General features: G+C 45.8%; 1 protein-coding gene across 7 annotated transcripts in view; it reads right to left on the bottom strand.

The window, feature by feature from the left end:
- The window catches only part of caska (calcium/calmodulin-dependent serine protein kinase a), an 83,416-nt gene extending 70,574 nt beyond the window's left edge, over window positions 1-12,842 (bottom strand). For 2 of the 7 annotated variants that reach the window (XM_026296222.2, XM_026296223.2), the window contains exon 1: window positions 12,025-12,839. In XM_026296222.2, the coding sequence (XP_026152007.1) occupies window positions 12,025-12,083 (59 nt within the window). In that variant the 5' untranslated portion in view covers window positions 12,084-12,839. Of the gene's footprint in view, window positions 1-12,024 lie in introns of all 7 variants that reach the window. The other 5 variants (XM_026296227.1, XM_026296229.1, XM_026296224.2 and 2 more) reach the window with 4 other exon arrangements.
- Window positions 12,843-13,566: the final 724 nt, after the last annotated feature.

Genomic DNA, 13,566 nt, shown 5'->3' with positions numbered 1-13,566 from the left:
TCGTGGTGCAGATGGCAGGGCAGACAAGGCCAAACAGTGACAGCAGCACTGCCCTTCCATTCATTCTCTGCCCTGTTGCTGCTGCTGCTGCTGCTGCAGAGAACTCGTACATGAACAAACGCTGCCATTTAGAAGTGATGAGTAACGGCGGCGCCATTTAAGCTCCTGACAGTGAAAAAAAAAAAAAGCAAATGTGGGCAGAGACATTGTACAAGGGCATGAGTGGGAGTGACACAAAAGAGTCAGAAAGCCCACGGTGTGTGTGGGTCTGTGCACACAGAAAGACTGATCACCCATTCGCTTTTGGAAACATCTCGAATGCTGCTTTTTGAAGAGTTAGAGGCCAAATATCTTAGAAAACTTTTAAAGCCAATAAGTTCCACAGTGGTCTTACTTTTTTTTAGACTAAATCATCAGTTGTTCTACAATCGACAGATAAAGCTGAAACGTACCTGTTTAGTTTCCTAAAGAGACGTCCACAACAGAACATTTGACTGTGCCCTATGGAAAACAAACTATGGATTGGAGATGTCAGCTATCTCCTTACTCTGATTTCTGTTTTGACTGACATATATACTGACACATACAGTCACTTCTACTGGCCAAGTCATTAATACACTGACAGTGAAATTCATCTGAATCTTGATTAAAGATGGATCCAACATGCTGAAGTAAAATCCGCAGCCTTCTAGAGTCAAAACCTTCAACATATTGATTTTCGAACGCTGGAGTTGATGTGCTGCTTCTCTTAGCTCCTAAATAATCATCGGCAGAGTACAGACACCAGCTCGCAGGGAGCAGGTTTGTCATTTTAACCAGCGTAATGACGGTGGGCACCACCTAAAAGAGAGAGGCTGCTCGCTGAGTGTGGGGTACGTTGTTAATAAGAGAGGAAATGGCTTCATTACTGTTGGGGCTCAGCAAACACATGTATTTTGCCAACCCGGGAGAGTCAATCACCTGAAACACTTGCACCACAGTAGCTGGCTTTCATTAAAGAGAGCAGGATGAGGTGGGGAAACACAGCAGCATCCAGGAAATAAAAAATAGGATTTTTATGTGCTATATTTTATACAGCCCATACTGTGTCAATAAAATATGTGCAGATGTACTGATCCTTCAGCTCACTCCTAGATGATGTACGAGCACTGCTAAATTATTGGTCTAACACAGAAACATGCTCATGAAACCTCACATTAGATTAAAAAAGTTTCTATATGCACAGGTTAATAAATAAACTGGCAGACTAACAACTAAAGTTGAACGACCACACTTTGATAATTTGTGCTGCTGGTACATCGTGGTTAGTACAAGAAGTTACTGACGTTCAGCACTCAGCCATATTAAACCTGCTGGCACATCACTGCATGTGAAGCTATAAATGTCTCCATTGATCTTTACTTTCAGGTCTTAAGAGTTTTTAATATTTATGCCATGAATGCAACACAACCTGCAACAGGCTCCGCTGTGAAGGAGAGAGAACTGGGGAAACTGGGTTTGCTGCACGATCACTGAGCAGGGAGATTTACTGCAAAGTAGCACACTAGCAGTACATTATTTACATCTGGCTTAACAGCGTTATGAATAACAGCAGCGTTTACAGTGTGAGGTGAGGGAGAGAAAGACACAGAGCAGGGAGTGGAAGAGACAAAGTCTCAAGTGAGGGGGTAATTGTGCATTGTGCTGTGAGACTGAGGTAAGACAATGTGGTTTTCCACCCGGCTCACTGCAGCGTGTTACTCGGTTGCACTTACAGTGTGTCTGGGACACAGAGCATGTGTCACCCATCTGTCAGACAATATGTCAACAGAACCATAAAACCCCTGCTAAACATGGCTCCGGCCCGTTAAGGCCCCTCGCATCAATGCTCCCCTGAATATTCTCCGCTTCCTCACATAATCCCCACACCCTCTTTGTTGACATCCATTTATTTCTCTAGTTTCTTTTCCCCCACTTTCTGCAGGTGGAGCAGCATCCAGCAGCAGATGGCTAAATATCTTATGGCTGACTGCATAAAACGTGATCCAGCAAACACAGACATGCATTATTAAAATAACTGTTTTTAAGGTGAGGGTTGTGTGTCTGTGTGCCACACACTGCATCTCCTCTGCAGCCACTATAAATGATTTAAAGCAGTTGTAAGCTACACAACAGCCACAGACAGTTCAGTGGGTGCAAGGTCCAAGTCTGGCATAACGTATGTGTCTGTCCTGTGAGCATGTTTAACTAGCTACCTCTCTACGAAACACTGCACATGCAATTCAGGCCGGAATCACCATGACATGATCACAAATCAGGCTCAAGGACAGAGGGACAGTCAGCAACTGGCTCTCCAGCTCTCACAATAGGATGTCTGAATGTGTGTGTGTGTGGGTGTGTCTGAGTGTGTGTGTGTCTCCTTGTGTTTCTCTCAAATCAACTTACCCAAAACACATGAGTTGTTCTAATCAATATGAGCCATTGTTTGGCTGGAGTGTGATCATTGTTACATGAGACAACCACTTCCTCTGTCTCAGTGTTATTACCATTCAGAGAAAAACACGCTCGGCCCAGAGACAATAATGAGAGTGAATGAAAGAAATGAAATGCATCTATTCTAGTTTTCACTGGGGGCCACTATCACAATACATTAGACTCATCTGAACGCACACACAGCCATGCATCACAGGCACACACACACACCCAGCCCGTAGCCACACGTGTGTGACTGAACACACAGTTCAGGTGTGAATCAGGAAAACTGAAAGTAAAGTATTTCAGTCCTGTTAAAGAACGACAACACAAAGAGAGGGAGACGAGCATAAGGACATGGATAATGTTTTTACATGAGACACACACACACACACACACACACACACACACACACACACACACACACACACACACACACACACACACACACACACACACACACACACACACACACACACACACACACACACACACACCTGTGAGGAGTAGCAAAGATAGACGAGTGTATCACTCTCCAATTACCAGGCAATAAGTTTTAATGGGCCTTGTTAAGAGCCTGGAAGTTTTTATAGGTTAATAAATAACTGGCAGACTAACAGACTGCAAAATCTGAGGACTACAAGTTCTCAACGGACAGTCCCTTGACACTGAAAAGCTCCAGACTGCGGGTTTCAACAAATGGTTTTAGTGTTGACATAGTGATTCGACTAAATGGTAAATATGAAGACGGATACAGTTTGTTTTGGTCCCCATCCTGATCCTCAAACACTGAACACTGACTCTACAGCACAGGCCTCTATTGTATTCTTCATATTGCACAGTGCACAACAGTCTGTAAGTAACCTCCATTAAACCCAGAGCACAAAGCAGAAGCAGAGAAGAGGAAACATGCAGCTTTGTTTAAAACAAAGTGTGGATCAGCTCACACTGTAAAATGCAGTTTGCACTCCAGTCATTTAGCCACTGCCCTTAACCTCGTCTTTGTTGCTCTCCCACTCACTGTTCACTTATCCTCTATCTCTAAGGTGTGTTCCTTTCCTTCCCTCCCTGTGTGAACAAATTGTTTGGGTATTTGTGTCTGTCCTCCTTCAGGTTTTTGTCTGGAGGGAGGGTGAGTGGTTCTGGTCTGCTGCAGGCACCTGGGCCCTGCTCTTCGTCTATATGAACATAATGTCTCTCAGAACATCTGTACTGTAAATCTATTATGTTGACTGAGCCTGAACACACCATACATTATTGTTGTTTAGCAGAGGTTTCTTCCACTTTCTGTTATTTCAGTTTTTTTTTTTTTGGAGGGGGGGTGGGTGGGGGGGGGGGGGGGGGGGGGGGTGTTTCCTGATAGAATTCAAGGGTCTACGGATGGGGGGGGGTCTTACCCTGTACAGACTGTACAACCCCAATTCATGATTTGTGACGTGTCTGTATAAACACAATCGGACTTGACTTAAGCTAAGTCCAGACATGCAGCACTTGACCGTGTAACAGCTCCAGTTGTCTTACCACACTCGTGCTGTAAATATAAATACGCTCTTAATTGACCTGCCTTGTTAAATAGAGGCTAATGAAATAAAAATGTGCTGCAGACATCTATCAGAGGCCGAACGGCTGCAAGAGACAGGAAGCACATAAGGAGCAGAACAGACCGATCCTTTTCTAACATGGATAATGAGAAATCTATGCGTGCTGAGACAGAGCTGGGAAAAAATGGCTTTAGAAAACACGCTGAATAGAGTGATACAAATATCATCTATTACTGCAATGTACCTCCAGACCTTCATGCCTGCTGCCATTAACAACAGGCCCGTCACTAGGAGAAAGAGGCCTTGAGTCAGGAAACAGCTCCAGTAACTCATTTTCTGACTATTCTCCACCATTAAAACCTGGTGCACCTAAAGATTCATGCCAGATCATTTTCTGCCTCTTGGTGTTTTTGCTGTTATTTACAGAATGTGTTCAATTTTACCGTTTTAGTGCTTCACACATGCACAGAGCAAAGACTTTACCTAAAACCATAAACAATACTTTATCTCCATCTCTGTCTTCCACACCTAAAAATACTCATCGGTTTCAATTCATCCATGTCGTCATTCACACTGACACTTTCAAACGAGACCAGATTAATGTCCCCAAGCAACAGGGTGTGGACAGAGGTGTTAAAGCAAAGACACCAATGCCACCTCAGTTTGCCAGTCACCATAAAACCTGAAAACAAAAAACGGAAGCTGATCACAACAAAGACATCAGGGGAGACGGAAGAACCACAAGGACCTGCCTGAGATCTGAAAAAAATAGAACGTATAGAACCAGCACATGGTCCAGGTTCTGGTGATTTTGTTTACATCCCCTTTAAAAGAAAAAGATGGTGCTAGTCTCCACACAACAACTGCAACACACCACAGTGAACGAGTCCCTCAGCATCTGAACAAACAGGACTGTCTGTCACTGGGAGTTCATACTCAGCACTGCCGCTAGTTCTTCTTCTGCACATACAAGCACGCTCCCCTCTCAATGAGTTGTTGCATACAGGCAGCAAGCACGTTCGTGAGCCCCAGTAAGTAACTTCAGATGTTTTGTGTGGGCCGACAGTACGAACAAAGTCCTCTACAAGGCTGCTGCTATAAAACTCTCAAAGACAGATTTTAAGGGTTGAGAGGGGAAATGTCTTTTCCTTGTGCGTTACACAGTGGGTGTTGTTTTCCAGCAGTCCAGCTGTAACCCAGGTGACTGTGTGTGCTTTGGCATGCAGCATGGAAAGTGGTTCAGACTGAAAAGGCTCCGGCTGAACGGCAGAAAATAAACTGAAATAACAGAAAGTGGGAGAGAGCAAAAAACTGTGCTGAAAAGTCACCGTCTGCATCAGCGACGTTTGGGAGCCTTCCTCCGACTGGGACGAACCAAAAAAACCACCAGTCACTAAAAGACAGTGTTTTTGGTCTGTAATGAGATCATATTTATCCATAAAATCCCAGGCAGTGTGTGGCTGCGGTGCACTTCAGACATCTCCATCACCTCTCCGAACATGTTTCTGTACTAATTATCTACACTGGAGGAAAACATTCAGACACACACCGGTTCAGCTGGGAAATAATTCATTAATAATGCATAAATGGCAGTACTGTATCACTGTTAGTGAGCAGAAACCTCCAGTGACCACAGACTGTGACCCGGACGCAGTGGCTGCTGGAAAAGTCTGGGTCTGTGTGCATGTGTGCTGTTCCTGCAGGGACGAGAGCTGGGACTGAACATCTCTTCTGAACAGAACAGCATTGCTCCAAGTGGCCTAACCACTTCCTGCTCTGCTCTATTTTCCACTGTCCAAATGTTTAATCAAGCAAACACAAACTTCATGCTGCAAAAACAGTCCAACAAAGACTCCACTGGCCTAGCGTCTGAAGCTAAACCACAAGACTCACAGACCTTTGGTCGTCTATGATACTATATTATACATATTTGTGTTCTGCAGTACTGACAAAAACATATCACTTCGCTCGCTTTCACTGTTTTGGTACTTTAGGGACTAGGGACTAAAGGATTACCGTATTTTCTGGACTATAGGTTGCACTTTTCTTTACTCCCCTGGCTTCTAGTGTGACTTATATAGCAAAGAGACTTATATGTGTTTATTTACAGTCATTATAGTCAACTGAAGATAGTATTGTACTGCCTAAAAAGTAAAAAGCACTTATGTTGATGCTAAACTCTAGGTGTAACAAGTGCAAATGCCCCAAACAAAGAGCTATACTGCAGACTCCAAAGTGCAGGGAATGAAATTTGCAGCTGACACACAGTTTGGAGTGTCGACATTCAGACAACCAGAGAGAGAGGGAGGACACGCTGCTTAACCCCAACGTTGGCAGAGTTGTTTAATAACAAATGACATAAATGAGTGAATTCAATAATGCACTTCTGCTTGTTATATCTATATCCTACATTCTTTATAGGCCGATTTAGACTAATTAATATAATTAGAAATACGACTTATACACAGAAGCAACTTATGTTTATTTTCTCTGCTCAATAAGGTAGTTTTTGCTAAAAGTGACTAATATTTCAGTGCGACTTATTGTCTGAAAAATAGATAATCCAGATAAAATCAAGAGCTGATCACAGTGTGCAGCTGTCTTTGTAAACTTGAAGACCACGTCATCAGAGAGACGCCATGAGGTAATGGATCTGGTCACAGCCCAGGTTGTGGGTGGTTTTCCACTGAAACTGCAGGGAAAATTCACCTTTACTGTGGTTCATAAACACTGCTAGAGGTTCTGTCCTGCTGCCTGGTTCCCTGCTCCTATGGGCTGCCACCAAACACTGTGCCTGACGTGGGATTCATCTGTGTAAACCTCACAGCGAACAGTCGGACTTACAATTTAATGGAATTGAACATCACGACAGCTGACAGAGATGTAGAAGTTGGCAGGTGGTGAAAAAAAAAAAAAAAAAAGGTATGCAATGCAAAGATGTGTCTAAAAGAGAAAACGTTCATCAATAAAAACTCCCCCTTAGTCACCCTAACCCTCAGACAACCCTTATTCTTCTCTTGAGGAAATGATGCAGGAACTCCTGCCTTTTGCAGCTAACGGCAAACAGCCAATTCACTGTCTGGATGAAGCCCATTTCCAGGGAAAGCTACCACAAAGGACTGCTCTCACTTGCAATGTGCTCCAACACGCCAAATCTGGAAGAAACAAGACTTTTCACACCAAATTCCAGCCATAGCAGAGGGGCGAGCCCATCGCGTCTCGGTGGGGCACTGAAATGCTTCACATAGTTATGCAACCTGACAACCAACCAACCAGACTGCGTCAAACATCCCCACTGACTGCAGATCATGACTGATTCCTCTATTAGTAAAAAGGTCAGGTATCACGAATGCTTTTTCTTCCTCTATGTGAACATGAAGTGGAAATGAAGAAGGCGAGAAGAGGTCCCTGGATACAGCTCTGTTTACACTGCTCTCCCTGCAGTGCTGCCGTGCACATACACAAACAGCCTCAGGTACTGAGGAAGCGTCTTCACTTGGTTTGAAATCAACCAGCCATAGGCTGCATGCAGGGGTGTCTGCACCACTCGCTGTTTGCTGGAGAAGCTGCAGTTTAAGCTTAAGGCCAGATACACACCACAACACACTCAACTCTAACTTCACACCACATTAGCCAAAGTGACCACTTGGCCTGGTCGTCCAGTCTCACCGCAACATACGATATCAAACATGGAGATGATAATTGATGAGACAACCTGGGTAACATGGATGAACCTCTCCATCACCGTCGTTTAATACTGCAGCTTGGACACATCTGTGTTCTGTGTTTTAGCAGGCTACGAGAGAATAAAGTTGAATTTTCAGGAAATTCAAAAATTGGACCACTTAGAGACCAAATCAGCTAGAATTCTTAGCTTGGGCGGATTTAGAAAATAGGAGTACAGAAATTTTGCTGCTTCAACTATTATTTAATCACCAACTAACACTGAATCTTGATTGATCCTATTTTCAAATTTACTGCTTATTTGTTTGTGTATAACATGATAGAAATTCCAAGGTGAGGCCTTCACACGTCTCGTTCTGTCCAACAGTCAAAAACAGAAAGTTATTGTGTTTTCTATCACAGAAGAAAACAAGGGGAGCACAAACTCTCTGAGAGGCTGGAGCCATGCAACACAAATACAGAGAAATAAATGTATTTTCTCTTCATCCATTAATCAACCAAACACTGCAGCTACTGGCAGCGTGAGAAAACACAGCAGGGCTGGTCGAGGTAGTTAAACGCACCCTGTGCTACAGTTCTGACAGAAACAGGGAAGAGAAGAGTTCCACTTCCGAAAGTTAATATTAGTGTGAAGAATGTGACAGGCCAAACCAACCAGCACCGTAAACAAGCAGAGGGTCTGCAGCAGGTGGCTGCTGGGAGCCTGGTTCTGTGGGGGCTCAACGAGACGCCAAACGTAGCTGATTTTTACTAATCGCTGCACACAGAGACTCTGGGCTGTGTCTGAGGTGCTTTCTCCGGCTTGATGAGAACGGATAGGGGCCTAAATATTTTAGTGGTGGAGTGTGAGACCTCTCTGCTCTATCATCTCATGTGTAATTGTGTGTGAAAATCTGTTTGCTGGAAGCAAACTCTCAGATTTTCTCCTCCACACCCCAACACAGAGGCTAAGATCTCACACACACACACACACACACACACACACACACACACACACACACACACACACACACACACACACACACACACACAGTGAAGGCAAAGGCCACATGTGTATTCAAATGAGGCCATGGGCCCCATTCAGTCAAACGTACCACACTGCTCAGCCATTAACTGAAAAAAACTTGCACTATTTGCACTAAACTCTTAATTGGACATCATCCAGCTCCTACTGCAGACTCCCAATTTAAATGGATTTATTAGGAGGGAGCTGAAGAGAACCCGTGGGAGAAGACGCATCCTGGGTGTCAACCCTGGCAGTCCCTGCCAAGAAGACATATACAGCAGCCACAGAAGGGAGACCACACTGTACAGAAGGTACCAGCACTTGGCACATGCTGTTATTCAGCCCACTGCTATGTCAGTGCTGGGCAGGCCGACTTTTTAAAACACATGTTTGCTCTTACACTCTAAACAAAGCTGTGTTTAACCCACTGACCCACTGCCTCTGGGGCTGCTGGTGCCGTGTGGGTTATTAGTCCAATACCTCTGGCCACATAAGACACATAAGAGTTTCACACTTTTTCCCAAGGACAAAAGTGTGCTAATGCCCACTCACACACATCAACACCCACAGAACCTCAGCAGAGCCTTTAAAACCCAGAATTAACCAAACAGGTGGCAAAGGAAAACAGTCCAGAGGGAAAGGAGAAGGACAAGGTGAACACAAACGCTCCTCATTACTGCCACAGCGAGCAGAGGGAGGAACAGCGACCCTGATAGGTGCTGGTGAACGGGACATGCACAGGAGACGGAGCACAGCACCCCTAGGTGTATTCCTAGACACTGAGGTCTGCAAATGGAGGGTCACCGACGGCCCCGTGGCCTTTGACATCCACACACAGTTACCACTGGAGACTGCAGTGTGACCTCCTCACGTCAACGTAAACCTGTGGTACTGTGCAGTACTGTTCCAGTATTTCTTAACTGCAGTATTAGAAAAACAATAGGGAACAACATCTTCCTGGCAGTGCAGTTATTTGTGCACGGTGTTGTGTAACGTGCCCTGTTGTGAGAAACACACACAGACTTTTCTCCGAGGATGAACTAGAAAAGAGCATGGCCCGAAGGCGCGGCATGTCTCTTAATGTGCGAGTCAAACTAATGGACTGCCTCCATCTACTGCGCCCATGACCTCTGCTACCCCCTCACTCATCCCATCTCCACTGCAACCTCTTTCTCTCGCATCCTTGTCTCTTGGTCCTAACGTCCCTATTTACTTTCTCCCACTCGCACCCCCCCAGCCTCTTGTTTCTGTGCCTCAGGATGCAGCAGCACAGCGGGCGGGCTCAGGCTGACAGCAACAAGACAGATGTACACATCTGCACAAGCACATGTGGGTGACAGACAAGGCTTTTGTCCAAGATCAGTGCTCTAAAAAAAAAACAAAAAAAAAAACAAAATCCTGCATATTCAAATGATGTTTGAGCATAAACATATAGTGTAAGCTGGGGTCTGCTTTCTATAGGGCCCGACACACACAAAAACACAACTAATGATCAAAATATTGCTTTCCAAGCACACTTCAGGATGACCTAGATAGATGTGTAGATCTAACCCTGCAGAACACACACACACACACACACACACACACACACACACACACACTCGCCCCTGTACAAGACTCAGGGCATAGGGCTTTAAAAGTAATGGCTTTCCTGACTGCAGTGTTGTCATATATGTGGGTTTTCCTCCAGTTAATCCAGTCCCTGGTACTTCAGATGAGTCTGTAGAAGAAGCTGTGGCTGCAGCAGCTCTCCAAACAGAAGAAAAGTCAGCCAGCTGATAAAAGGACTGCTCTCTCCTTCTGAAATCTGTCCAACACAATGAGTAAGGCTCCGATTCTGAAAACTCAGACCGAGCGTGTTTGTGTGTGTGTGGCTGACTCAGTTCATGTGGCTTTGAGGCGTACCTCCTGCGAGCACATTACATATGAAAGCAGGGGACCGAGAGAGCAGGAGGCTACGTGGGATCCAAAGAGCACACCCTGTTTTCAGGCACGCCTAGACCTGCACTGCACAGGTCTTATCACCCTGTCAAACAGTCAACCATCTCTGTGACACCACACCAGTCCCATAACCAGTCAGCCCGCTATGACTGACTGACTACGCCTGTCATGTCTGCCAGGCTCCTGATTCACATGGAGCATTTGTTTGTACACCCAATAAAGTGCCTCATTCAAGACCAGCGGTTCGGATGACACGGTGGGTTATTCAGGTGTCGGTCAAAGAGGGAACACTTTTCCCTCAAACAGATTTTCTTCAACTGAATATCAAAACAAAGCGACTGTCTCTCTCTCTCTCCCTCAACGTTTACTGCCTCTCCTCTTACTTCCTCGGGTCTTTTATGTGCCATATCAAGTTGGAAAGTCCCAGGTGTGGTGCAGGTAAAGCAGCAGAACAAAGCTCCACTGTAATGACATAAAAGCCAACAAACAGGGAGGCTGGGTCAAAGCACTGAAGCACTGATCCTGCTGCCATTTTCTGTATCCAGCCCTGGTAATTAGTCATCACAGCAGCAGCATGGGGACACTCTCAGCCATATCTGCTTACACACACACACACACACACACACACACACACACACACACACACACACACACCAGTGTCACAGCAGCCTCTAATTATATAGATAAATGTTAATGATACAGTGAGCTCTGTTACCTCCAAAGGAAGGGAAGGTATCTGTTCATCCTGAGGAGACTCCACACTGCTCAGGATGATAGACCTTCATTTATTTGCAGCTATGTGTTCTCGGTACTTTAACATCTGCTGGATGTCATTTACTATATTCAGGCATAATAATAATAATAATAAATAATAAATAATAACATCTGTAGTGCACTTTACATATAGAAACTAATCTCAAAGTGCTCTACATCCTGAATAAAAAGCAGAAACTGCAGTAAAACTGAAACGCCAGTGAAAAGCGGGGACTTTCCCCACAAATGTGCGCTGCTCTCGAACCTCCACAGCCACTAACCGTGACCAGATGTGTGGACGTGCGTGAGTCACGCCGGTGCGCGCCCTGCCCTTTAATCTATACGGCCAGCTGCCCCTGAAGGTGCCGAGCCCCGCACCGAGCAGGACCCCTGGGGGTGGCGTGACGAGTCTTTCATTGTTGCGTGCGTGTGTCTAAACGCAACGCACGCACGCACAGGAGATTAGGGTCACTATTAATACGACTGTTCCTACCAGCGTTAGCTCCCGCACAAACGTCCCCACGCGTTTGGTGCGAGCCGCGTCCGGACGCGTGTCGTCCCTCCAGGACATAGTGCGGGGCTAAGTCCAAGCCCCGGTTCCGGACGCGGACGGTACCGGTACAAACTGTGCAATAATTCAACACTTACTTGCCGATGACCTCGCAGAGCTCGTAGACGTCTTCAAACAGAATGTCGTCGTCCGCCATAGTCCGACCCTGGCCGGGGGGGGATTATCCCCAAAATATGAGTCCTGGGTCTGAGTGTGCTCCTAAAACACGGTGCGACCGAAGGCCACACTCGGCGGGCGGCCGAACTGAAGCCAGGGACCCAGCACCGGTCGTACCGTCAGCAGCTGGCTGCTCGGTAAACACTTCCAGAGAAAGCGTCCTAAATCCCGGTGGCTGCCTCCTTCCGCCAACCCCCGCCCCCCAAAAACGCTGCGTCGCTGTGGGTGAATCGGCACAGGGGGAGCGCAGTAATCCGGTTTGGGAGTCTACCGGTTCGGCCCCGCCTTTGCCACAGCTTCCCGGGATCGTGTCCCCGGAATGAAACCGTAACGTGTCAAACAGTAACGGACAGTAAAGTAGCTGCTCCGCCGGTGGGTCCGCTCCCGGTAACGGCTCCGGCTGCTGCTGTCAGCGCTGTGCTCTCACAGAACCGGCTCGGGGTTACGGATCCAGGTGGGTTCGACTGGTCTTCACATCCCGAACAGTCCCCGCGTCCACTTTGGTGTTTTCGGGGACGAACACAGTCCTCCCGGTGTGTGACTGAAGTCCTCCGCGGTAAACCCAGAAGTTTCACCCCCCTGTGCCGGTCTCCTCGGCTCGGCAGCACTTTCCAGCCTAAAACGGTTCAGCTAGTCCGCCCGCCGTGGCCCGTACGCCCGGACCTTTGGCTCCGAGGAGCTTCCAGAAAACCCAGCTCCTCCTACTCGGGAGTTAGGAAACTGCGCCGCTGTCCGCCATCTTGGCGCCAAGGGCTGTGCTTTGAAGCCCGTAGGCTTTGAGCCAAAATGGCGGAGTGATAAAGGGTTTCCCAAAACCAGTTTCCTCAGGACTCTTCAGTTGAGTCCCAGCCGGAAGTGGGGAGGACAACGAATGTAAAAGTGTTTACATCGACAAATTATCTATTTCAACTTCTCAATCTAATATTTATTGATTTTTATTCATATTTATGTTGTTAAATGTTCTGTTCGTTCTCATCCACTGTCCTCCTCTTTTATCCTGTTAAAATTAATACATTTATTTTATCGACCATATTATTACGTTTTATTTTTTATTGCTCCTTTGGTTTTATGTTTTACATTTGTACTATGGTTTTATGAGCTTGTCAGTCATCAATAAAACATGGTCAACCTGCATGAAAGGCGCCAAACAGCCTGAGTTATGTTGATTGATCATTTAATCTGATGAACTTAATTACAAAAGCCCAGGGCCATACAACCAAACTGATTACTTGAGAAGCTGAATAAGAAAAAATAATCAGCAGCTATTTAGATAATCAGTTATTGTCCAGCAACTGGTTCCATCATGTCCAGTTTGAGTGTTTGCTGCTTTTCCCTGTTTTTACATTACTGAACTAAATATTTTGAGTCATTTAGATAAAAAAGACATTCAGAGAAGTTGTCTTGACCTCTGGGAATTGTTCTCAGGACGCTAGAAATATTACTATAATATTTAACTTCAGAGT

This window comes from Mastacembelus armatus, chromosome 21 (assembly GCF_900324485.2).
Source record: "Mastacembelus armatus chromosome 21, fMasArm1.2, whole genome shotgun sequence".
Taxonomy (NCBI): Eukaryota; Metazoa; Chordata; class Actinopteri; order Synbranchiformes; family Mastacembelidae; genus Mastacembelus; species Mastacembelus armatus.
The sequence above is the reverse complement of the archived record's forward strand: the minus strand, read 5'-3'. Positions and strand labels throughout refer to the sequence as shown.